The following is a 26,292-nucleotide window of genomic DNA, read 5'->3' on the forward strand; positions in this document are numbered from 1 at the left end:
TAGTGGGTTTTTTCTTCTTAATTTAAAAAACACTGAACAAAATAACACACTGACTGTCAAAGGCCATTTACAGGCAATACAGCCAACTCTAAATGAATTAGCTACTCCTACTTGTTTGATTCATATGCTGCATCAAAAATCACTTCAAATTTGATTTAAAGTTCACTTTATTTACACTCCGCTATTTTATTTGAGTGTCCCACTTGTGAGTGCCACATTTATGCACAATGTAGTAAAATTCCCCACAATGGAACAAAAACAGGATCTGCGAACAATCCCACAAAGCAATACTTTTTTTATAGATGCAAAAATTACAGCTGTGTGACACTCCACTTCTCAGTGATGGTTTTGTGAGAAATTTCAGTGAGAAATTTTATTTATTGCTCACTAAATAATAAATTACTGAGTTTCTGATATATAAATATGTAGCGATTAGTAAATTTAGCCTGATGGACCCGACATACATCATATATATTAATTTGGTTGGCTTTTTGTAAGGATAATGGAGTAAAATAATGAGCAGATCATATTCATGTTTGTTTCCTCAACTCTCAGCACTTGATTGTGGTACTAATGTTGGCTGGAGGAAGAACAACAACATCTGCTACTACTACAACGACACCGACATTGTGGACTTCCACACGGCTATGATGCGCTGTCACCTTGAGAAGGCCTTACTCGTCTCCATCCTAAACAAAGACGAACAGGCATATGTTAACAGCATGGTACGCCTCTTTTTTTCTTAGAAGATAATACTGTAACATTTTAAAGTGAAATATGTTTGTGTCATGTTGTACCTCTCTTCCAGGTGGGGACAGGCCAGGTGGATGCAGCTTGGATTGGAATGAGGATGTTTGGCATTGCTGGGGGAGAATACATGTATGTGCATTTCTATGTGTTGGAGTTGATGTAAATTTAAAGGGAGAACCTCCCTAGAATATGCATGCTGTTTTCATAAACTTGTACTGAACAGTTTTTTGTAAACTTGTATTAGTTTATAATCTGAGCAGCAGATTGACAAACTGTGGATGGCATTAGCAACAAATAAGTGCCAAGACATTATGACAGCACTTTTTTTTAAATTAAGTAAAATATAAAGACATCAAGTTTAAGCAACACAAGTCCCTAATTTAATATCAACAGGGAAGCAAAAAAAATATGTCAGGCTGATGGCATCATAAATTTTAGCTTTGGTGCTATTTGGTCTTTACAGTAGATGGTGATATTCCTGTCCAAATCACTGCATCAGCCCTGTGTAAATTCTGCTCCAGTGAGTATTTCTCTTTATAATGTGTACATAAAAGGTCAATGCCAAGTTTCTCCGTTTTATCTGCACAGGTGGGTGGACTTCTCCCCTGTTACGTACACTCATTGGGGTCCAGGTGAGCCCAACAACGCCAACGGGGAGGAACAGTGTGTTCAGATGAAAAGACATCAAGGTATTGAAATTATAATTATTGTGCTGAACGGCCTGCTAAACAGACTCCTGCTGGTGATGTTTACAATGAGCTCTGGCTTGTTAAGGTGGATGGAATGATGCCAACTGTGGCAGGGCTGGAGCAGGTTACGTCTGTAAGAAGTTCCCTGGAGATATTCACACCCCTCCTCCACCCACACAGCCCTGGGAGGGCAACTGCCCAGCAGGTGACACACACATTTTAAATATTAACACGACACCTGCTACCTTTTTTGTGTTATTTGAAATAAAATGCAGGTTATATGTAAACGTATGACATTTTTAGAGCACAGTGTCTTAGTCATCATACTTTTTTATTTGACATGCTACTTGACATACTTTGGCATTTTAATGACTTACTATATTATGATATGTCTTTTTACTTTTTTGCATCAATGTTGTCAAGTACCTTTATTTATCAGGTATGGATAAATCAATAGATTATCCAGCAAATACCTGTGTGGTAATTTTATGTCTTTCAACCACTATTTCAGAAAATGTACTATTTAACAATATGTAATAAGATTAATTATTATGTTGCATTTTATCTATTTTGCCTCCGAGAGTATTCTGAAGTCATTTCCCAATATCAAGATGTGAGCAAAACACATTAAAATGGGCTATGTTGTTTGGAGCTGCCTGCCAGCCTTATACATTGCTTACTACACATGTAATATCATTATTGTATTAAAAGTAGTTTATTGTACATACACAAAAACATGCGTTTACCATCAAGCTGTGATTATACAACCAATAACCATTAATGAAATATGATTCCAACAATGTAACCTAGTTACCTTCCTTCCGTCCAGGTTGGATGCGTTTCAAGGATAAATGCTTCATGTTCAAAGGGAAGAAAAATGACATTAAAGCCAACTGGTCTTATGCCCGGAACTGGTGCAAAGACCAAGGAGGAGAGCTGGCAGTTATTGATGACCAGTACGAGAATGGTATGCTAGATCTATGAGAAGTAAACGGTCCAGTGGCTCCAGGTCAAAGAGACTACTCTCTAAATTGGCATCCTCTCCTCTCCTTCAGACTTTGTTTCTAGTTACCTGAGGGACCTGAAGGGTCCAGCGTGGATCGGCCTGTCAGATCTCTTGTTAGAGAATCAGTACGCCTGGAGTGACGGGGTCAGCCCTGTGCTGTACACCAACTGGAACGACAAGGAGCCTAACAATGCAGGAGGAACGGTGAGAATACTTTTCTTCCACTCCAGAGTTATTCATGATAATTGGAGCAAAGCAGGTGGGGAATAGTGTAAATCTTGTATTCACAAAAGACAGGACTAACACCTACACACATGCTTAAAAAAAGCTCACATACATAGTTAGATACCTTGAAGCTTCCTTGTCCTTTTCAACAGGAACACTGTGTGGCAATGGCTCACAACCACCTGGTGAGCGGCAGGTGGAACGATGATGCCTGTCATAAGGATCATAGCTTTGTCTGCTACAGGAAGAAATGTCAGTAAACACCCCAGTTGTCAATCTTTCTGCTTAAATAACATTTATTTATTTATTTTTAGTAAGAAAAACACAAAACATCTCAAACATTTAGCTGTTAAATTCCTTGTTCAGACCTTATTGAAAGACATTTCTCCATCTGCTTCCACACCAGCGAGCAGCATCCAACCTCCACCCCCAACCAAGAGCCCCTGCCCAGCTGGCTACATCTCCTGGTACCAGAACTGCTACAAGCTGGTGGAGGAGCATGAGACGTGGGACAAGGCTCAGACGTCCTGCAAGCAGCAGGGAGGCAACCTGGCCAGCATCGACATGAGCTACGACCAGGCCTTTGTTGCCGGAGTGGTCCTGCAGGGCAGAGCCGACGCCTGGATCGGACTCCAGCGCAAGGTGCCGTCATAGAGGGAACACACAAAAGTTAACCTAAACTAAAATTTGATTAAAAAGACATTAAAGCCCTGAAAACTTAGTTATTCCAATCCAAACTACATGTGTATGAATAAGCAAAAAGCTGAGTTAAAAGCATCCTTAAGATTTCTTATTCAAGTTAAAAAAATCTGAAACTCAGCCAGTGTCAGGTCACACCATACAACCCACTAACTGCCAGTAAATGCATCAATACCACAATATACATGTAGTCTACTAAAAGTAAAAGTTCTGTATTCAAAATCCTACGTAACAAAAGTACATTAGTATAATCAGCCAATAATACAGTTTGGCATCAACGTTATTGAAATAAAAGCATATGAAAGGTTTAAAGAGGAACTGTTTATTTGGTAAAACTGCGGAGAATATCTCATTTTGAGTAAACTTTAACCAAAAAAACGTTATCTTGTGATGTAGGATGATGGCTCCTACACTTGGACAGATGGCTGGCCAGTTTTTTTCACTCAATGGGGACCAGGAGAACCCAGCAACATTAAGGATGAGGGCTGCGTGAGTATGCACGCTTCACGCGCGTTCCACGGGACCTGGAATGACACCAAGTGTGACGAAGCAAAACCGTACATCTGCAAGATCTCCTCAGGTATGTAACACAAACTGAACTGACTTTCTTTTTATCTGTACTCTGTCTTTTACACATAAAAAGCTTAGTTTCGTCTTGAAGCGTTGATGATTTAACTCAAATCCTCCCTCAGAGAATCCGCCGCCGACTCCTGCCCCTGGTGACGGGAACTGTCTTCCATTCTGGGTACCCTACGGCCGCCATTGTTACTATGTGTACAACGGTAAGCAGGGTTTCTCTTGGCCTGACTCCCTTCACTACTGCCAGTCGGCCAAGGCAAATCTGGTGTCCCTCCACAGCAGAGCGGAGGTAGAGTTCCTCAGGAACCTCAACTACACCAAATATCACAACATCTGGATCGGCCTCACCAGGGATCGCAACTGTGAGTGTAGAAATGAACTTGGACATTGATGACTTTGACCTGATCTTTAAATTACACGGATATACTATGTGCACTAACCTTATTTGATGCTGCACCTTGTATGATTTTCTAGTTGGCTGGGGCTGGACAGATCAGACGTCTCTGGGCTTCCTCAACTGGGCTCATGGTGAACCCAATGCAGCCTTTCACCCTGGGGAGGTGGGCGAGGAGAACTGCGTGGAGATGTACCAGGACGGACAATGGAATGACAACAACTGCCTGCAGAAGAGAGGCTTTGCATGCCGCCACCGCCAGTGTAAGGATATTTATTAAATTGTTTGACATTTGGATGAAATACAGGGGACTACAGGCTCTTTTCATTCTCAAGGGGCTCAGAAGAAAATAACAGTAAGAAAAGATTCTAACTGTGATATAATAAACAGCAGATTAACAGCTTCTTTGGGCAAAACACTATTTTCAGATCATACAACTGATGATGGCGGTAATCCAATTTTCCCCACCGATGATCCAAACGTCAGCAGTAAGTGGGACAAATACAACAATTTTCTTAAGTCTTTTTTTAAAAATATTTTCTACTTTTCTTTCCTAGTTTATGCAATTGTAATTAACTAATGACACGTTTTAATGTTGAGTAGCTTTGAAAACTGTTAAAATTAAAAATATATATTTTTAACATTCCTACTGACACATCAGCTATATGTTTTTACAGATGGAGGGGTGATAGTCGGCGCCATCATTGCAGCCATTGTGGTTTGCAGCTTGGTAGCTGGATTGCTGTACTATGTTTTCAGGGTCCGAGGCTATAAACTGAGCGGTTTAAGCCTGCCAACGAAAACAACCACTCCTGTCGATGTGGTAAGTTATTGATTAGCCTGCAATAGTGGAGTATGAAGACGTGATTACGTTTTTATGGCAGTATAAATGCTAAGTTGTGTCATTCTTCTGTTGCAGCCTGCTTTCACCAACCCAAACTTTTCAGGAGAATCAGACACATAGACCATTTAAGTTTTGTACAGTAAACAGTTTTCAAATCGGTGATAGTGTAATTTTTAAGTCTCCAGAGTGCTATAAGATTTAACTCTGTTGTATATATTGTAACACACTAATAAACATAATTTGTATTAAAACTGTGTTTTAAGTGTCGCACTTACATTTTTGGGGTGCAACAGTTGTTTACAGCAATCTGTGCCACATGGCCAAAGTAATTCAGAAATGTTGTATATGAAACTCACTGTTAATGTGTTATTTACTTACCTTTACCACCAAATTGTGTAATTCTTGTTTCCTTAATAAAATGAGTAAATAACAATAAATTAAGAGTTAAGAACAATAAATTAATTTCCAGTGTTTATTGATCTCTGTACACTGCAACAAAAATTCTTCACATATTTCACAAAGGAAAAAAAGCATCTATCAAAAACCTAACATTTTTTCCAGTAAATAATTATTTGGACAAGAAGTGTAAACTTGTTGCAGAGTTTTCATGAATGAAGCACCAACAATCAAGGATGATGGAAATAAAGACATATGTTGGAAAAGACAAAACAGTTAAAGTTGCACTATTATGTCCAATGCAAAAATTACCCAGTACGCAATGAAGACGGCTTGCTGATGATCGGTACATAAAAATAATCCCAAATGCTGTGGCACCAGTGTACTCGCTCCTTAATTAAAAAAATATAATTTATGTGAGAAAATAAAGTCCGGAACACTTTGTGATCCTTGTTTAGCCCTTTTATCGTGGAAGTGCACACAGACAACCGAATTAACATGGAAAACATTTTTAAACCCATTAGATTTATTTCAAGAAACGGGCCATTTTAATGTGCTAATCTAAAGCAATGTTTCTTTTCCCACAATTCATACGGATTCTGATTGTATACCTTGTAATTTGTGATAACTACGTCAACACCTTACTAAAAACTTTGAACCACTCTTGCTTTATTAATTCAAATCAAAGTTGCAATAAACCAGTAAAGACTAGAACAGTCCTGCAGGTCTTGGGAACGTGTTGTTCTTTTTTCCAATAACTAAAATTAACAACAAATACTCAACAAAGTGCATATTTTAACAAGATGCAGTTTGGCCTTTATTCTACTCCCACAGATTTAGTAAACATATTGCAACTCAACTTTTTCTTCTCAACATAATTGTGGGAAACAGAAAAGCAGCTTCCTGATGCAAAAACAAATCAAGGAAACACTACTGTAGTTTCCTATCTGCTGAACGATCGGTAGCTTTACTATACTTTAAAGGTAACTCAAACTGACAAACATGGCCAATGTCAAACCCTACATCCACCACTATACCTAAGGAAAGTCTGGGATGTAAAATGTTCCCCCCCTTTTTTTGTTCTTGCAAGAAGTTAAGATGACTTTGATGCTTGTACAACTTCCATTAGAAGTAGGGCACAAGTGCTATTCTTTTTACCAGGATGAAAAGAATAAAATCTAGTCAGCTCTTAAAAAATTACAATCGTTTTTTGTTACAACACAGACAAAACAAAAAAATGTTTATGCCTTGAAATTCCACCAACACAATGACTTCTTCATTCATAGAAGACTAAACCTTGCGGGTATGCCTCCCCTGAAATCATAAACCCTTTCCTACTTTGCCTCCTTAGCTCATTATTAAATTATTATGTATGTCCAGATGTATCCTTGTTATGGGCAGCACTCAATAATCTATACAGAATTCAACATAAATTCAACATGCACTTTCTCCTGGTAGGATGCCTATTCAATTGTATGGCACTTTTTCATCCTTATAAATGCAATCACAATGGCACAAGAAGTGTGTTTCAATCTAACCAGAGCTAAGTAAACATGGCAACACTCATTTGAAAAACTGAAAATACAGATGCCAACAAGGGATAAGCTAAAAACTAATAAACTGATATTATATTAGCGCTTCTGCAACAATCTCCTCATAATTGACTTGTCTCTACTTCCTGCATAGTAAAGATGAGACTGTGTCAACAAAACAACAAATGTTATAAGAAATGACGTCATGCACACCTGAATTCTCATGGGTAATTCGCCTTGATTTGTGGGAGAAGATGTAGGATTTAAAGTATACAAACCCCTGGAATCCAAATCCAACCAATCTTTCAGACTGAAACAGGGAAACTTAAATCTCTTTTTTAAGAGAAATTAATACAAAACATGATACTTGTGAACAATGATTTTGGTGCCTTACAGTAACATTAGTAACAAAAGTTGAGTTAATAAATAAGATCTCAGTCATGACTTGCACCACAACCACATGATAAGGTTGGGGAGAATTATAGAGCCACCAAATTGCACTTTTGGTTATATTTGATCTGCTTACATCCAAACTTGGTTAAGGTCACTCCTGAATAAAGAGCTGTGAATCACATGATTTCACACCTTAACTGATGAAGAAGAAGAAGAGGAACAGGAAGGTACAATGTAGGTGCAAGACATGAAATATGTGAATAACAGCAGATGTAACCCATGTTCATGAAAATGTGAGAAAGAGAAAGACACCAAAGTGGACATGAGAGAAAACAATAAATAACAAGTGCAATGATCAGCGTGGTATAATTACATCACATGAAAGGACATCTTTGTCTACTGTTTTTTGATGAGTTAATGTCCATGTGAAGTAAAGATAACTGGCACGGGCCTGTGGGACAGTCCAGGTCGGTATCAGAGTTCTACACACTGAGGTGAAGTGAAGAGAGAGTGGCAGTTTGAAGGGTTCGCAGGGTTGATGGTCACTTTACCTTCAGGCTGTCCAGCCTCAGCCAGTGGACGCCTTGTCTCGTGTAACGGACCATAGAGGTCATACTTGACGTTAGGCTCAATTGGCCCATAACTGTGTCCAGGTCTGCCAGCATTCCTGAAATATACAGAAACGTTAAAAGCACTGAACACCAGAACACTCATTACAGAACTAAAACACTGACACAACACTTGGATTCCTCCATCTTTTACAGCAATTGCTTTTTGGCTTGAATTGAAATGAATCAAATGAATCTCATACCCTGGTACCATAGGTGTGTGTAGTTTGGCCTGTATTATGTTGTTGCTGAAATTATAGGCTGTAATCTAGGCATAACCTTTGACTCTGGTGTCTTTGGATGCTCATGGGACACTTAATCGAGACTGGGTCATTCTTTTAAACCATGTAAGAAACCATGTCACACACCAATTCCTGCAGCCTTTAACTGGTCACCTGTGAGTTGTAGATTTGTTTGTGGAAATTTTACTGATATTTTAAGAGCTTTGCATGGTCGTGCGCTTGCTTATATCTTTGATCTATCTCCCTGTGAGCCTGATTGCTGCTTTAGTATCAGTATGCTCAGTACACACTTTTAAATCTCTTCTTAAAACTTTTTATTTACTTAAAGTCCTCATTTACTGTACACTGTGAACTTAAACAATACTATAATTGTTAAAAAAGTATCCTTATTTAATCTGTTTTATTTTAAGGCTGTGTCACAACAAATATCAAGGAGCTTTTCAGATTCATGTAGCTTTTTGTTTTAGAAGAGTTTTTGACTTAGCTTAAAAGTTAAAACTTTTTTCCATCTATTCTTACCGCTGCCTTTTTGTGCCAGCTCCTCTGCCTGCTCCCAGATGTCATGTGCGCTCAAGAATAACATAGTGATGTTGACGTAGGTGAATGCCACCTGTCCAATGGCCTGGGGAATTGCCACAGTGCTGCAGACAGTGTCCACAACCAGCCCGCTGCCACTGTGGTGGGAGGCCGGGCCGGAACTGGTGGATGTGTTGGCTGGAGACGGCATGTTGGGCTTGTAGGACGGGGTGTCTGTGACTCTAAAGGAAACAGGGACAAGACTTTTGTATGTGCCACAACCACGACAGCTAAGTGCAAGTATGCCCAAACAGTGAATGTAACATGCAAACTAGGTGACTTACTTTTGTGTTAAAACAGGAGGATCGAGAGTTGTTGAGTTCTGAAAGAGATCCAAATTTAATAGGCAAAAGAAAACCGAACTACAACATTTGTATCTATATATAGGAGCTACTCTTCCAACTCCATAAAACTACTTAGATACATTTTGCGTTAATTAAATATTACTCATTATAATTTCAAATCAATTAAACTGGCAATTTAAGTTATGGTAATACATTAATACTTACACTGAAGTGATCAGTGAGGGTCTTTGAATACTTGAGTGCAGTTTTGTGTTTGTGGCGAAACATAGACATCTGCAGGAGAGACTGGCACTTCAAACTACAAGACACAATTAAATGTTGTTAATTCTTCATAATTCAAATCATTTATTAAAGAAAGTAGACCATTTTTGGGACATACTATACTATGACTTATGATGTAGTATACTTAGTTTGACATACTATACTATGCAATATTATGACATTATACTATGTCTTTTTATATCATTTTTAATTATGTATTATGCTTAGACTTTGCTTATACAACTTTTTATGACTATTATACTACTATAACCTCCAGAATTACAATAAATAAACATCTCTCTTATTAATAAATGGCAACAAATGAAAAATAAAAATAAAGCTAAAACCGGAGACAAAGCACAAGTATCATAATTTGGGATGTCATGAGACATACTGGTGTGTAGACAAAGCACATTAAGTATTATCTACACCTTACCATAATGCTAAAAAGTCCTTTTCTGAAGGTGAAGCACAGGGGTCCAATGAGTTTTTAAGTTTCAGTACAAACCTGAGAGAGTGGAGAACGTGGCAGTAAAAGTACTATTATGCATGAATCAAATTCAGTTATAGAGCCAAAACCTTCACATTATAGCATCAAATTTAACTTTTAATTAAAAACAACACCTCAAAGTCTATGATAAGTTGAAGAGCCGTACAGTCTGTTGCTTTCCAAATATGCAAACTAATAATTACAAAAACTACTAATTGTGCAGATAATGATAAAATTGGTTTCGTACTTGAGCAGTTCCACTGTCTCTGCAAACATAGTGTAGGAAGACATTGAAATGTGTGGATCTTTTTCCATCGCGATGCCACTTTCAACAAAGTACATGGCTGCATCCAGGTAGTTGAACGCTTTACTGTGCTTATCTGACTACAGAGAGCAAAAATAAATACAATCTGGTTATACATTTCTTGTATCACTGGATAGAATGCAGTAATTTTATGCAGTCAGATTAACTCAAAATAAATTAAAAGAGAGAACCTACTTCTGCATCTGCTTTGTGCTTCAGCTTTTTGGCCTCCTTTATGTAATGCTTTACAGGATAATGCCTACAGGTAAAACAAGCTTTATTATATGACTTACAACAAAATACAACTACCAATTCAGAACAATAAAAATTGTCATCCAATACAAAATGCATGCATTGTTCCTAATAAAACTGTGGCAACAATATCATTAAATTTAGAGGCAATAGCTTTAATACCAATCCAGAAATGTCAGAGTCTGAAAAATAAACTAAACAACAATTAAATATATTTAATAAAAAAGGTAGCTACAACTTTTAAGCTGTGCCTAACACTTTCAGGATAACTGTATGAATAAAACACTTTATTACAGCCATCGGATTTGCCCAATTTCCCACTCCCCAACCAAAATGCATCTTTTTAAAAAGGCAGGTAGCAGTGAACATTTATGACACTGAGGGCTGGATTGATAAATTCATGCAATTTACATTTAAGTAAAAATCTTAAAAGACAGAGGAGACAAAGGCCACACAGGAGAAAAAGCGTATGGAATATTGGTATCAATTATGATGCAGATTTGGTTATAGTTTGAAAATCATTTTATGTCTTACTGTAGATTTTAAAACAACAGCAGGGAAGTTGCCATTACATGTGGCACCAAGTAACTCAATGTTTAAAGGTTTTAGTACACTTTTCAAGCTGTCTCTGGACAATATCTCAGAACGGTCTCTGTTCTGGGAATTTATTTTACCCGTGAAAAAACTGACACAACTAGATTAAGTCTGGAAATAGAGCAAATATCACATTTTGTGGAAAGAAATTCGAGGTCGGTTGAGACACAGAACCGGCTTTTAGAGGACATATCAAAAACAGTATTTTAGAACAACTTAACAGCTCAGCAGAGAGGATTTTTACCTGTCCTCAAATCTGACCAGGGGCCTGTTGCTCAAAGCTTCCATTGTGGGCTTTGTTGTTGATGATGATGATGATGATGATGATGATGATGATGATGAGAATGATGATGATGGGATGGTGAGGCTGCTCTTTGGGGGCTTCTTCTAGGATTGTAGGGCAGATATTTGGTTACAATTTGAATGGTTCCCCTTTTCATGTAAAAATCATTAGTAAGCCTTGTTCACTGGTTACAGTCATGTGCATGAATTTGTCTGGCTTGTCTGTGTAAGCTTGGTGATTATATGCTGTTACCTTTTCAAATCGTGGATCTTCTGTTTGCTTTGCCCTAGTCTTCTTGGGATTATGGGTGTCGATGCTCTTCAGAGCCTTCTTACTAGACTCCTGGGCCTCTCCAGTACTGCGTATGTGCACCTTTGGACCTTTAGCAGCATTTTTGGGAGTCAGAGGCTGCAGCAAAGGAACAGGAATTTTCTTTGCTTTCTTTCGCGCTCTGTCCTCGTTTGAATTGCTGGAACATCTATAGGTGGAAAAAACAGAGAGCTTGTGTGATTTGACACAGTCCCACAACAGAAAGAACATTTCATTTAAATTTGTTTTTAATGTTATCCCTAGTACAACAAGCAAGTATGGGATGCCTCTGATTTAAGCGACCTACTCTAGTTTGACAGACGCATGAGTTGATGAGGCATTCTTGCTGTCCAGCCTCCGTTTCTTCCTGGGAAGAGGTGTATGGTCTATCTCAACCTAGAAGACAACACAACACACATTTAAATAAAAAATGGTATGTACACGTATACTAATTGGAACAGACCTAGACTCTTATATTTCTCACATTTTGTGATACACTCTTTTTGCTGGTTTTGGTGGGTTTGTGTGTTGCAGAAGCATCACTGCCCCCTCCATCTTGCTCTATGATCAGTGCTGATCTCTTTGCACTGATGGGTATCTCCTGGTGGTTGCCAGAGGTCTGGGGGACTCTTGAGAGCAGACTTAGATCAACCTTCACCAGCAAGGATCGAGGAGGCCTGTGGGGGTCCAGAGAACTCTTGGCTGTCTGCCCTGTATTCTTGCATTGCTTGTGAGTTGTTTTGTTAGAGACCTTGGTGCCCTTCTGGCAAATGGTCTCTAACTTTGGTTTGGTGCAACTTATTCCGAGTGGCAGGGAAGGAGGCAGCTGGTCAGGCTGAGCAGGACTTTGAGTGTGGCAGGAGCAGGGGTTAGGATATTGTAAACCACACGATGGACAATGACCACACAGCATCACCGTGACAACAGGCTCTGATCCAGCCTTCGCTTTGTCAAGTGACTTGTGTTTGGAAGTCATCTTACTGTTTCTTTTAGTGTCACTGTTGTCCTTGCTTTTCTTGCTATGTCCTGTTTTTGTCTTAACCTTGGGTCTATCTGTGAAAAGGGGGTCTTTGTCTTGTGTGGCGACAACTTCCTCACACTTCACACTGATAGCTGCTTCTTTGCAATCTGGGAAACCTGCTTGTGCTGGTTTTGAGGAGTGTGTGTTGCATGAAAGTTTCCTGGAACTGCTACAGCTGTTCGAGTCAACAGAGTTTTTTTTTTGGCTACTTTGATAGTTACAGTTGTCCAGGGGGCTTTCACTATGCTGCTGGAGTTTTGCATGCTTATCAGTAAACTCTTTCAGCTGAGAAGAAGGCTGAGGTTTAGATTCCCTGGTGGTGTCAACCACCTCTACACTGAACGAGGGCTTGGAACTTTGAGTGGGCGGTAGCTGTTTGTGCGCTAGGCTGTCAGAGACATGTACACCACTTCGACTTTCAATGCTAGAGTTCTGCTGGCTGGACCTGATCCAGTTCCCCAACTGCCAATCCCCATGGGACACTGCTGGAGCATCCGGCTAAAAAGAAAGAGACACAAAATGCACATCAAAAAAATGAGGAAGAGCAAATAATTCAGAGAATGCATGTTTATATGTCCTAAACAAAAAAAGGACTAGCAACAATTACCTCGGCTTTAACAGAGTTTCCCACAGGAAGTTGAGGTGGATCCTCGATGGTGCTTTCACTGTCCGACTCTGATCTTGAGCTACTCTCCGAGTCGCTGGAGCTAGTGGAGTCTACCCCTCTGGAATGGGCTGCTTCAAATGAACTACAGTGAACACACACAAAACACCACAATGATATCACATAGTAGTGTTGTAGTTTTTATGAAGTAACAATCATTGTGTGCCCACATGGCCAGGCTTTGCTGGTAAACTGTGTTTGGCAAATATTATGTGTGGGAAGGAAATTATCTCTGAAAATTAGATCTTTGACGAATAGTCTTTTAATCAATAAGTTGATGACCAGAGAAGAACTTTAAACAACTAATCGCTTTAATCAATTTTCAGGCAAAAATACGAAGCGTTCACAGCTTCTCAAATGTGGGAATTTTCTTTGTCATTTATAATAGAAATATGACTATTATGGTTTTAGTCTGTTGGTTGAACAAAACAAGCCATTTGAATAAATCATCTTGGTCTGTGGGAAATCCATTTGTCCTCATTATTTTTGTCAGAAAATAATTGATGTTTAAATAATGTGTAGTTGCAGCCCTTATGAAAATATCTGTAAGTTGTCTGTGTGGCTAATTACATAAAACCTATGGTCAGCCAGTGGTCCTCAGGTTGGCAATTTACAGTTCAGCTGCGCATCATATTTTAAAATTATGGCACAGAAAAAGCCAAGTCACTTACAATGAGGGGCTCTGCTGGATGATCTGGGATGGATGTACAGGAGAGTATTCTTTAGGATAGTTTTCTGAAAAGAAATGACAGAGGGAAAAAAAACAAGTCATTACATGTACATGTCACACAAATGTGGATTTGGTTTCATCCACTGCATGTTAATGTTTAAAACTAACCACCATGCATACAATGAAAATACAAAGATTATACAACTGCTGCTCCTGAATTATTCATTTATGTAAACAATATCAGACTTGTGTATCATTTCTACAGTTCAATCATTGATCAACACACAGTAACACAATAACCTGTTACTAAAATGTTTTGTTAGCACCCAAACTCTTTCTTATGTCTAAAATTGCACAAAAACTGTTTTCTTGCTCAATGTAATAGTAAATAGAACACACAACTGACACTATTTTTAGTCAGCAGACACACTATTTATAGTCAGGCATATGATAGCCAATGCAGCCTCAAAATACTACATAAACATTGGCGAGATAACATCTGGTCAGGCAGACTGAAGTTAATTTGCTTTGGGCATGAAAGTTTAATATTTGACTGACTGAACAACTGAATGGCCTGGTTTCTAAATCCTGTCTTGTGCAGTTAAACAATTGTTTCTGTAATTTGCAATTACAATGGTCAATACATTAACAGACATGTGCTTTTGTAAATCAGTAAAGGAGACGGCCTGAGAAAAGTGAGAGATCATTCCTCTCTTCTACATGACTGCCTCTTACTCTTAGCTGAGGTTAACTTGAGATAAAATTGTAGGGTTGTTTCTATCCTCTGGCATTTTGTGGCCAGTTCACATAATAGAGCAGCTTGGTTGTAGAAGTAACCGTAGAAACATTGCTTTGGAGAAAACATTGGGCATGATCAAACCTCCAGATGTAGAGTATCTACAGGTTGTACAGCAGATGCTTTATGATGACAGATACATTCCAGACATAACAGACTCTAACCAGCTATTTTTTCATGATACAGTGACATCATTTCTATTTATTATAATGTGAATCTTTGTTTTGTGCTTGAATTGTACTCTGAATTGTTTCATTCCCTCATTACTCACTTTGTTCTGGACATGAGGAGATATGCTCTGATTCCTATGTAGACACAGAAGAAAACATAAGCAAGCTTTAACCTGGGTTACACATTTGTTTTAGATTTTCCCATTTGTATCTACATTCACACTAATCGGATGACTTCTTGTAATATTTGGTACCGTACACGGACACCGATCTTTAATTTACAAGACTTAAGCAGTAGTGAAGCCATAAAACATTTGACCTGAGAGTGGTGTGGGACAAAAGGCCAGGAGGTCATTAAAATAGAAAGGATTTATCAATTCTGAACATAAGGCTCCTCTTCAACGTGCATGGGAACCTTACATCATGAAATATCCTGCCTGCAAATTAAGTCAATTTCCTGTGGCGCTGATAACCTGACCTCGGGCAACACCAGGGGAAAGCTAGTTAAGCAACTATTTGAAGATAGCTTCAATTGATTAGGACTAAGGATTAGTGCAAACAAGACCCCTCCCTCTATGTACATATCAGCCTTTTTAGGCTCTTACCTTGGCTGGGAACGGGGACTTTATGGGTTCACCTGTGTTAGGTGTGTGTATAGCTGTCAAGAGAGGGGGCCACGAGTGGGTCATTTCCTGTGGAGGAGAAAAAAAGTGTGATGAGCTAGGAGCTTACAGACATGCCAATCTACAAACATGTATAAAGCTTTTACATCAAATTAGCAATGACGTGAATTAATGCATAATGGAATCTCATCTCACTGTGTAAATGCAATGCATATCACACATTATAACTCACATACTATGCAATATTCAAAAATGCATATGTTCTATGGCCACTTAGTGAGGTGCACCTGGCACAGACGACTAGCTTCCCTAAATGCTAACATGTGTCTTCAACACAATATAAAGCATGCAAACAGTGTCTGATGTTTAGTCACTATTCATCACAGTAAATTTGGTATGATGTGTGATATAAGTACATGATTTTTGATGGGGGGGGTGCATCACAATGGGTTAAAATACATGACTTGTGGTACTATGCTTCTGGTGGCAAACCATACGTTCATTCATACAACCTTTATTTATACACGAGAGAGACAATTGAGGGGGAACCTTCATTCCCAATGTTATTGATTCCAATAACAAAGAAAAAAAAGAAAAAAAGAACCCATCATAAGGAAAACAGAAAGACAATAAAACTTTCTTAATTGGAAAAATTATTTGATAAATACATTTTTTAATTACAATGCAAAAGAAAGTACAATTATGTAAAGCAAGTTTGCAGGGTTAAAACCAGATTGTGTTGTAATTTGTTCCAGGAGTCAGGTGCACTAAAGTTAAAACTTCAGACTGAGCTCGTGGAATATGAAGTAAAACCCTTTCAGCCTGAGAGAGTCTGATAATGTCCCTCTGAGTAACAGGCAAGTTCTGTAAGGTAGAGTGGTAGTTTTCCAATAAGAGCCTTATAAATAAAAACAATATACCACTGAGTATCACACCTTCATGAAGAGAAGACCATCCAACACTTTCATAAAAAAATGCTATGATGTGTACCAGGCATGAACAGTTATAATTCTCAAGGCAGAAAGATAGAGTCCAGAGATTTAAGAGTTGAAGATGATGCTTGTCTGAAAATCACATCACCTTAGTCCAAAACTGACATTATTCTTTTGCTTGAGTCGGCACATAAATTTGCATTAATGGGAAATTTTAAAAAGAGCTTTTCATCCATCCAGATGCCGAGATATTTTCATTTTGTGACTCTCTCAGACCGTTAGTGGCAGTGGGATGATGGGAAGAATAGGTTTCCTACACACATTAGAACCTCAGATACCCATTCAAAAAGTCTTGACGAACAAAATATCTGAAAATCAATGACAACGTTCTTTCTTTTATTTTTTAATTTGACATTTTGAATGGTTTTAAACTAAATTTGGATTGCATTAGTGGGTATTGGGATCTCAGTTTAGCATATCTGGGATAAGGTAAACAGGGCTGTTGGCGGCAAGACTGCAGCTGGTCATTATTCAGAAATTGCAAAATGTTCTGAAAGTCCAAAATGGCATGCTAAAAAACATGCAACTATAATTAAAAAAAAGTATAACAAACTACTCTGTACAAATCAAATAAATATGATAAAGTTGCTGCAAAGCCACTGTATGTTGCTAATTATTTGCAATATGATTATTGTATGTGTTGTAAGTCTTTCCCTAGCACAGGTCAGTAGTTCACACGCTAATCTCAGTGGAGCTGTAAGGTGAGTGAACAATCGAAAATACACAGAAACATAAAGATAAAGAAAATTATGTAGATCCGGAGCAGAAGGTTGTTAAATGTAAGACAAATAAGACAATAGCCGACTGTAAATTTGAATTGAAACATCATGACTTACCCTCAAGATGTCCTCAACACAAAGAACTTCATTTGTCCTTGTCTGCAGAAAAGGAAAGTAATAATTTTGAGTTTCCAAAACGACAGTGAAAAACGTGTTTTCAATTCTAACTTGAAGAACAAACATAGAAAGATTTGTTTAGGGGCTAATGTTTTACAGAGCAAACCATTTTGGGTATTTCACAGACGTTAAAAAAATCAAATAAAACATGCCCAAAAACCCTCATTAAATCTGCTTTTATCCTACCACCATTTTCATCTTAGATTGTTCACTCCTTGTTGTCGATGTGCTGCATTCGGTGAGTGCAACTATATCTGACCCGCATAGAGGCATATCTATCCCTACTAGGGGCATCGCCAGTTGTAATACAAGAGCTGTCATTTATCTTAAAACCTGCAATATGGCAACTCATCTGTAGGTATACTGTAAATTGTGGGGAATGGAAAACACATATAGTATAGTAGAACAGTATAAAATATTACAAATGGCTGAATAAAAACAAATGAAAAAGAACAAAGTAAAATCTAATTAAACATTGTTATATGTATTTCCAAATCACAACACAGAAAACAGAGTTAAGAGATACATTGCATTTCAGTGTTGTCCAGTAGGGAGCAGCACAGATGTGCCAATTCTAAATGCACAGTACTGATATTACTTTTAATGAAGAGGTGCAGGCAACCTTGTTTTTTTGAGATGGAGACACATTGTCTATGCGAAAATGAAATTAGTGAAATTAACAGCTCAGGGGCAGCAGTCTGATTTTATGTGGCATTTAAAAAAGGAATGTCACAATTCCGTTATTAAATCCAAAAAGCTAAATCATTTTCCTTTTAACATGTTTTTCTATTTAAATAATGTCACAGTAAATGCATACATAAAAAAGGAAATACTTAATAACAATGTGCATTGTTTGTTTTAATTGAGGCATTTGAAATCAACACCACAATAACGGAGCACAGGACAGCCTCAATCACTAGATGAAAGACGCAATACCCCATATCAAGCAGCAACGTAGGCAGACCCAAACATTAGATATGAATGAGTCCACAGGCTGCATTTCTGTTTAGTTTTTTTGTCTTTCAGTTTTTCCTTTCTGAATGGACAATGTTTGAGATAAAGTCAGAGTGAACGGGCCAGAGCAGTTATGTAAGTTGGTGACAAAGGTAATTTATTGTTCTGCTGCTGAGGCCAGGGGTGAAGTTAGCAGAGGCAGCTGAGGACACATAGCTTTTTGCAGATGTGGAACTTAACTCCAGAGTGAAGTGTTGGTGAGAAATAGGGGAATGAGTAACTGCCTGGCTATCCTGCACTGGATTAGCCTTAGCAGCGAAAACAGCCTTGTATTCAGCCCTGTTGTGCTGCTGCAGGCTGGGAGGGGGAGGTGTAGAGTGCTGCAGGTGCTAGGGGTGTGTGTATTTATGATTAGAGTTGAACTGGAGTTCAGCCAAATTCTCCCAAAAAAAGAAATCTTCTAATCCCACAGTATATTCACAGTGCTGGGAAATAATAAGTAGTATAACCCCCCCAACAGTCACTCAAAGTACCAAATAAGAGATTTTGCAGTATATGATATTGCTAGACAATTATATCTATGTTACTGAAGAGGAAAATATACTTATAAATTAAATATTTTTTCAAACTTAGATTAAAATTCAAATCATAAGGTGGACGTAGTGTATATACAGACAACAATAACAACGTATTACAATATGTCCCTAAGGAGATCTATAAAGTATTTTGATATACTTAAGACAATACTGTACTTTAGATCCTAGCTTTATATTCACCCTAGCCCTGCAATATAACCTTGCTTACCACCAGTATGATGTCTGGATGTCTATCTAGGGATATGCAGTACATTATTTAGAATATTGTTTTTTATTATGTATTTCTGTAATAGTAGCTTTAAAAGGATCAAGGATTATAGCTCTGTTACTACTACTATTCCTAATAATGTAATAGTTTGAAATAGTTAGTTTTGTAAGTTGTTAGTTTGGCTTTGCATAAAGACTGAACAGCTAGCTTGGCTCTGTCTAAGGTAATGAAACCCACCTACCAAAGTTCACTAATTACCAGGTCATATCTCATATGTTTGATCTGACCAAAAACCAAAGCAAAAAAACAACAAGTAGCAAGTTCAAGGAACCAGGAGTATTTCAAGCCAGGCTGGCAGTTTTCTCTTGTTCTAGTCTTTATGCTAGGCAGCCACATTGCATTTTAAATGATATGATATTGTATTACAGTTTTGAGATCGAAGAAAATATACTTGCCTCCAAAAATTGTGGCAGTATCTTCGTTTTGCCCACGTCAGATTTGTTGATTAACTCCGGGAGAGATTCATATGGCTCTGGCGAAGGCTTCAGCTCAGGTGACTCGCTGACCATTTGGTCCTGACCATCCATGGGCCGCACATACGCTGTTGGCTTCTGGGTCATGACTACGCTGGGCTGCTTCGACGACAGGAGTGAAGGGAAGGTCTGGGAAGGTAGTGCGTTACCCTTGTTGGCTTGAGGCAGAGATGCATCTTTGGGGGACTGTTTTAGGTTAAATGTGGAGACATCCCTTTTGCCGGCAGACTCAGAGGGGTGATCTGTGGAACCTTGAAGTTGATGTCTTTCAAAGGTGTCCTTAGTGTCCATGCCATTGGAATCATGGTCACTGTATTGTAGGAAGGGTGGAGGCTTAGTATCAGGAGACTGAGAAGACATTTCCTGGGGAAGGCTACCACGCTCTATAAGATCTGAGTGGGCTTCACTCTTTTGTTGATGTGCTGAGAAGCTGAGCTGACTGTGGTTCAAAGACACATTTGAGAAATCTGATGTTAGACCATGGTGGTTAGGAGAAGAGGTAGTGAACGTCCCCATGGGCTGAGAGGAGTAAACGTTACTAGAGGGGGATTTCTGACTTTGGGTGGACCTGTAATGGACTTGGTTATGGAATGGAGGTTTGGTTGGTTTATTGGTGTTTGGCTGACCCTGATCTGACTGTGAGAAGGTGACAACAGTAGGAATGGGTAGAGGATCAATGGCAAAGGGATATGGATTATTCACATCTTCATAACTGCCCAGCATCCTCTGGATTCGATTGGAAAGCTCATCCCCTTTGTTTGTCTGCAAAAGAAAGGTCAAACACTTAGTTATGATAACAGAGGACATAGAACTCTTTAGTCTAAAACACATTCTTATAATTCTCTGAAAACAATCATGATATATCCTCTGCATTTTTTGCATACAAATATATTATATATTTAGTAAAACTAAACAGGATTTTGGAATTATTAAAAAAAGGTATAGTTGACAAACATATGACTGACCTCTGAAACCAAAGACCTTTGTCTGCAAACAGATTTTTTTCTGAAATATAATTTTCCTCTGTTTTTTTCTTACTGTTTTTCAATAATGTTTACCAGTAGTACCAGTAAGTTTTAAGAACAATGTCTTAAACTGACCCTATACAACTTTTATCCATAACAATAACAGCAGAAGCCCTGCATCATCAACCAATTTCACACATGCAATGAAGACCTAAAACTATCTATTACCCGCCGTCCGACACTGACAATCTCTGTTGTGTGCTACATGTGTTAAAGAACTCCAGGCTATGTCAAGACCTGATTCCTCGGACTTTGGACATTGTTTGGCGTTCATATGTGAAAACTGCTATTTTCAACTACTGTTGTGTGTCTTTACTTTGTATGGTTCCCTAAAGAGTGGCACATGATCATGGTGGAGTCCTTTGGTTTGGCTTGTTTCTTGGTTCCTCTGTTCCCATGCTTGGAGGCGAAGACGGTTCCTTTTCTCATTGTATGTGCTGTTGAACATTACAAAGAAACACAGATCTTTAGTCAGCATTGCATTAACAAGTGCATTATTTCTGTTACTCTAGTTACAATACAATTACCCAACACAAAGATGTGCTAGGTCCCTCAAATGTTTAAAAATATATTAACAATGAATCTGACAGATCCTTATGATAAAATCAGTTTTGGCTAAAGAAACCAGAAAATGTAGAGAGTGAACATTTATGGCATCTTATCACAGACTTATCTACCCATGGGGCAGAGCAGCAGGGTCTAATGGGAGAAGACAACCCATCATATCAACTGAAAAGTTAATTAGACTCACAGACGCCTTGAGGATTCACCACAACATTCACATCTGTTCTCTCTAGTCCCCAAAGACAACATGCAGACATCAAATGGATACTACTCGTCCAGATATGATGTAAATGGCATAAGAGCTTGTTCACTATAATAAATTACATTGTGCAACTACAGCAGTCCCTGTGGGATCAGGCGCCTTGTTTAAAACTTTAAATATCTTGCAGACTTATCCACATTTTGAAATTTTGCACTTTTCATCCCAAAATACAGTGTTGATCGTCCTCACTGACAGCCACCCCAATGGGACGCTTCCATGGCAACAAGTGAAGCAGCACAGATTTGGGACTATGCCAAACAGATGAGCACTTACTCATTAAAGGAGGAAAGAGACCGGCCAAACTACTAGAACAGTGCAAACTGGCCCTGCCCAGTCACAGTACTACCCAAAGGTAAAGAAACATACCGTGCCTGTATTAAATTACACATTAGTCTTCCAAAACATGAAAATGACAAATTGCTCATGATTGTACATGTTGATGATGTGACACAAGCTCTCAACCAACAGAATATAATTAAAAACAACTCCTGCTAGCAATACCGGGGTTTAGATTATTGATGAGGTTGAAACATAAACTGTAGCACTCACACAGTGATATAATCCTGATATTGGGTTAACCTCTAACCAATTAGTCACATCTGCATTATGCACAAAAATGGCTGTCGGATAACTATTACTGCACACATTAAACTGCCAGATGTGATATGCGTTTTATGTGACATAGTCATTGTTGCTATCACTCCATCTCTGCTGCCTTATGTCTGGTATGTGCTTTCAATGTGGCTTCTGAGATATTTCTCCTATCACGTATTGTTTTTACTGCATGGACAGCTTTAAAGGAGAATTCCGGTCGATTTCAACACTCTCTGTTGTTTGTAAATGTGTAGGGCTGTCAGTAGAGAGAAAAAACAAAACAATCAGTGCTGCCTACACCGTGTTATCCTCCTGCTAGCGTTAGCACCCAACAGGCATAAAAGGACACGTTTTAAACATGTTTTTAGCCTCTTAACATGTTCAAAATGTCATTTAAAGTGCTTACCCTTGTGAAGTGATTCCTTCCAAGAGAACAGCTAGAGTTAACTCTAGCAGGAGGATACCACGTGTAGCCGGCACCGATTGTTCTCGTTTTTCTCTTTACTGACAGCATTCCAAATTTACAAACAACAGAAATACGTGTTGTAATCAACCGGAATTCCCCTTTAATGCCATTATCTGTGCTTGTTTGTTTGTGTGCTACTTCTTGAATGTTTTAACCCTTTTTGCTTAGGCCTTCTGTTATTGTAGATGTAATGTAACTCATTTTAATATGTTAACCATTATATTTTAGGATGCCTAATGTCAGCTGCCCAGGGACTACAGACAGAAATTAGCCATAGAGGCTAAAGATACTCCCTTTACTGTCCAGTTCATTAAGGGGGACTGTCCACGACATTATAAACTACTAAACTGAAATAAATATACAAGCTCAAAGTTAACCTGTTTGGACCAATGACAAATATTTTGAGCAGTCTGGCTGCTCCTGTAGGACGTTGATGGGCAATTTCCCTGCTTTTAGAACAAATTATAATTTACTGTACACCAGAGCCTTTCACCAAGGTGAATGGGAAAGCTTGGAGTGTATGGATTTATCGATCATAGATGACAAATGCTAGAAACTAAACAAATGTAGGAAAAAAGGTGACATGACAACCTTTCCACTAGAGCTGGACGATATGACAATACATTTCATCAAAACGATATATAAAAATGTATATTGTATAACCCATATGAACATTATTCTATATAGTTTCTATCACAATGTCAAAAAACATCAGCCCAACTAAGTTATGACAATATTTATGTATTATTAAATGCCAACTATTTTGATAATTGATTAACTAGTCTAAGCCTTCTTTTCTTTTCTTTTTTTAAGCATAATAAGCTGTTTAAATCTGAATATTTTCTATTTTATTCACTCCACCATGACAGTAAACTGAATATCTGTGAGCTGGGGACAAAACAAGACATTTGACAACAGAACCTTGGCCCTTGATCACATTTTTCTGACATTTTAGAGACCAAACAACTAATCGAGAAAATAATCGACAGTAAAATTAACGATTAGTGGCAGCCCTACACAGGATTATACAAACACACATGCTATACCGGGATATCTTATTGAGACATGAAATTACCTATATCGGGATAGAAGATCTTCAAGCCCTGTTGAGCATTATTGTGCATTTAGTTTTTTTCATTAACTTTATTGTGTAAATTATTAAATACAATTTAGGTGACTGAAACATAAATTGTATCTCTCCTGCTCAGGACATTATAGCAGAGTGGTTGACTTGTGCTTCAGTCTCGGTCATTCTGCCCTGTATTTTTAGAGTGATTTCACAGCAAAAGGAAATTAATACAAACAAGAGTCAAACCAGTTTTGTCTTGCTATCCAACGTGTTACCCAAAATCCAAGTTAGTCAAAACACGACGCCTGAGGTTTAACGTTACAGAAAGTCAAAGTATGAGTAACGTTTGCTTAAATTTAATCTTACAAAAACTAGCTAGCTTGCAAGTTATAAACACAGCAGCCCCTTTAACCAGCCAGCTCTTTCCAGCTGATTCCACTTCTTCCTCGAACTGCTTATCAAAGCTAAAAAAACAACAACCTTCATGTCAGTTTTAGAATAACTACAAAAAACTACTAGACTAACGTTAGCGTTTCTTGTGATATTTTCAGAGTTTCAAACTCAAACTTTACCTGGGTAAAGTGCGCTGCTAGTGAGCTGTCTAGCCGTGTCTAGCTAATTAATGATAGTTATCCGATCAGGCTGTGAAGCTAGCGCCCAGCTGCTAGCAGCTAGCTGCGGCTGTGTCTGCCTACCTCGGCTGAGATGCCATGGTGCGCCTCTCACAACATCCAAAGTTGGTTGTCATGTGTTTCCGACAGTCCTCACCAAGGTGTCCTTCTCACTCGGTCACATTGTTTAGTTTTACCGCTGAAGAATTAGTTCATTTAAATGGCTGTCAGGCCGCCGTTGTTTAATAGTTGTCTGCTAACCGTCTGTGTTTGGGTTGTCCTCTCTCTCTCTCTCTCTCTCTCTCTCTCTCTCTCTCTCTCTCTCTCTCTCTCTCTCTCTCTCTCTCTCTCTCTCTCTCTCTCTCTCTCTCTCTCTCTCTCTCTCTGCCCACTGGATTGTTCTACTTTATTCAGCCATCTGGGGACCAAACTCAGTTTTGGACACTCAGTCCAAGTTTGTCTGAAAATACCTCTAAAGTAGTAGTGTTACTATTATAAGAGTAAATACAAAGTAAATAGAACAAACAAGCCCTAATTTTAGGCTATAAACTATATTATTCTCTGTGTTTTTGTTTTTTCACATCACGACAGTTTGCCTAAACCCAACAGGCTAGTATTACCCCTGCGTAACAGACATGGTACAGTCATCTGTGCAGCTATGTGTTTTCACCCCTGACTGATGTGTAGCCTACGAGTATTTAAATTAACTTAATTTTAAGTGGGTGTAGACAGCCGGACAAAAACAAAGACAGTGGTCCTCATAAGTTTATCAACCCATTCTAAAGTTGACTGAAAAGAGGAATAAAAAAATAATCTTTTAGAATTTGATTAAAATTAGTAAATAATAATTAGTCTAATTTAAAATGAGAAAAAAAATCTAACCTTTAAGGATACAAATTTTCTTTGTGAATGAACAATGTATTGTAAATAAGTAAATGTATACACACCCCTATGTTAAATTCTATAAGGGTAAGACAGATTTTTAAAGGCGTGTTGTTTCATGGATTCAGGATTCTATATTTCCTTTCAGTTATCCTAATAGCTGGGTTGATTTGCATTGATAGATGATTTTATGGAAAGTACCCCATGCCAACCTCTAGGCATGGTGAAGGGTGTGTGATGATGTGGGTTATTTTAAATCCATATTATAGAAATTTCAGGACTTTAGGTAGGTCAATCTTGTGACAGGACACACTAAAATAACTAATGTGTAAATCATTTGTTCATGGTTTATGTGAGATATATGTGACAAGAGTGCACAAACCAATTTAGCTCAAAATAAAGACCAAACATAGTACACAAAATATCCACGTTTTAATTTTGAAATAAATAAACACCTGTGGGACCCTTTTGTGATTGGTCGTTGGATGGATGCAATATCTTATCTTGTTTACAGCTAACAAGCAGGCCCTCGGGAGCTGAACGGGATTCACTCTCCTACCCAGAAATACAGAAGCAGATAATAAAGTCTTCCACCTCACTATGCCACCTTGCTGACAGTTCTGCTGATCTGATGACACAGAGCCCAAAACTGGCAGTGGTTGTGACATCTCTTGTAGGTTGCAGAGTTTAGTCTGCAGCTGAAAAAAAAAACAGACACATCATTTAACACATTTCAACCAGACATGTAGGATGAGCATGTTGATGAAGTGCGTCACAAAAGAATAAAGTAGCCTCTGTCTGTGTGTTGCTGCTTTTGGAGCGTGGACACCAGCACGTGTGTGATTTAATGCGCGCCTGAGTACAGGCTGTGCAGAAAGGTCTGTTATTTGACACTCACCCTGGGTGGTTATGCTGCTACTGGCCATCTGCCAGCAGAGAACACAACATCATCTTACTTCATTTAG

The 26,292-nt window shown here is 38.4% G+C and overlaps 2 protein-coding genes across 7 annotated transcripts in view; one reads left to right on the plus strand and one right to left on the minus strand.

The window, feature by feature from the left end:
• Window positions 1–5,644, plus strand: part of LOC117959107 (macrophage mannose receptor 1) — a 17,657-nt gene extending 12,013 nt beyond the window's left edge. Inside the window, exons 37-50 of the mRNA XM_034896015.1 lie at window positions 556–725; window positions 809–879; window positions 1,339–1,439; window positions 1,525–1,644; window positions 2,269–2,406; window positions 2,495–2,649; window positions 2,823–2,922; window positions 3,077–3,312; window positions 3,766–3,949; window positions 4,062–4,310; window positions 4,423–4,605; window positions 4,771–4,830; window positions 5,020–5,165; window positions 5,262–5,644. Of these exons, the coding sequence (XP_034751906.1) occupies window positions 556–725; window positions 809–879; window positions 1,339–1,439; window positions 1,525–1,644; window positions 2,269–2,406; window positions 2,495–2,649; window positions 2,823–2,922; window positions 3,077–3,312; window positions 3,766–3,949; window positions 4,062–4,310; window positions 4,423–4,605; window positions 4,771–4,830; window positions 5,020–5,165; window positions 5,262–5,306 (1,958 nt within the window). The 3' untranslated portion in view covers window positions 5,307–5,644. The remainder of the gene's footprint in view (window positions 1–555; window positions 726–808; window positions 880–1,338; window positions 1,440–1,524; window positions 1,645–2,268; window positions 2,407–2,494; window positions 2,650–2,822; window positions 2,923–3,076; window positions 3,313–3,765; window positions 3,950–4,061; window positions 4,311–4,422; window positions 4,606–4,770; window positions 4,831–5,019; window positions 5,166–5,261) is intronic.
• On the minus strand, window positions 5,645–24,774 carry aff1 (AF4/FMR2 family, member 1). 6 transcript variants are annotated; one of them, XM_034896020.1, is made up of 20 exons: window positions 24,530–24,773; window positions 21,196–21,316; window positions 19,777–20,616; window positions 17,504–17,545; window positions 15,658–15,744; window positions 15,154–15,187; window positions 14,088–14,151; window positions 13,360–13,501; window positions 12,216–13,250; window positions 12,039–12,127; window positions 11,675–11,900; window positions 11,468–11,523; window positions 11,384–11,437; window positions 10,489–10,552; window positions 10,237–10,373; window positions 9,936–10,007; window positions 9,443–9,536; window positions 9,218–9,255; window positions 8,877–9,115; window positions 5,645–8,174 (listed from the first exon to the last, which is right to left on the minus strand). In XM_034896020.1, the coding sequence occupies exons 1-20, from the start codon at window positions 24,580–24,582 to the stop codon at window positions 8,050–8,052; spliced, it is 3,612 nt and encodes a 1,203-aa protein (XP_034751911.1). In that variant the 5' UTR covers window positions 24,583–24,773; the 3' UTR covers window positions 5,645–8,049. The 6 variants fall into 6 exon arrangements, with proteins under 6 accessions (XP_034751911.1, XP_034751912.1, XP_034751910.1 ...); XM_034896021.1 differs by having other exon boundaries at window positions 11,486–11,526; XM_034896019.1 differs by having other exon boundaries at window positions 11,468–11,526.
• Between the last annotated feature and the right edge of the window lie 1,518 nt (window positions 24,775–26,292).

Source organism: Etheostoma cragini, chromosome 16, assembly GCF_013103735.1.
Source record: "Etheostoma cragini isolate CJK2018 chromosome 16, CSU_Ecrag_1.0, whole genome shotgun sequence".
NCBI classification, from domain to species: Eukaryota; Metazoa; Chordata; class Actinopteri; order Perciformes; family Percidae; genus Etheostoma; species Etheostoma cragini.

Excerpts from the sequence above, each read along its gene's own strand:
- aff1 (XM_034896016.1), bottom strand. The coding sequence starts at position 24,582 with ATGACAACCAACTTTGGATGTTGTGAGAGGCGCACCATGGCATCTCAG. Across the intron at positions 12,128-12,215 it reads AAAAGAGTGTATCACAAAAT|GTTGAGATAGACCATACACC; the intron begins GTGAGAAATATA and ends GTTGTCTTCTAG. Across the intron at positions 9,256-9,442 it reads CCCTCACTGATCACTTCAGT|AACTCAACAACTCTCGATCC; the intron begins GTAAGTATTAAT and ends GATCTCTTTCAG.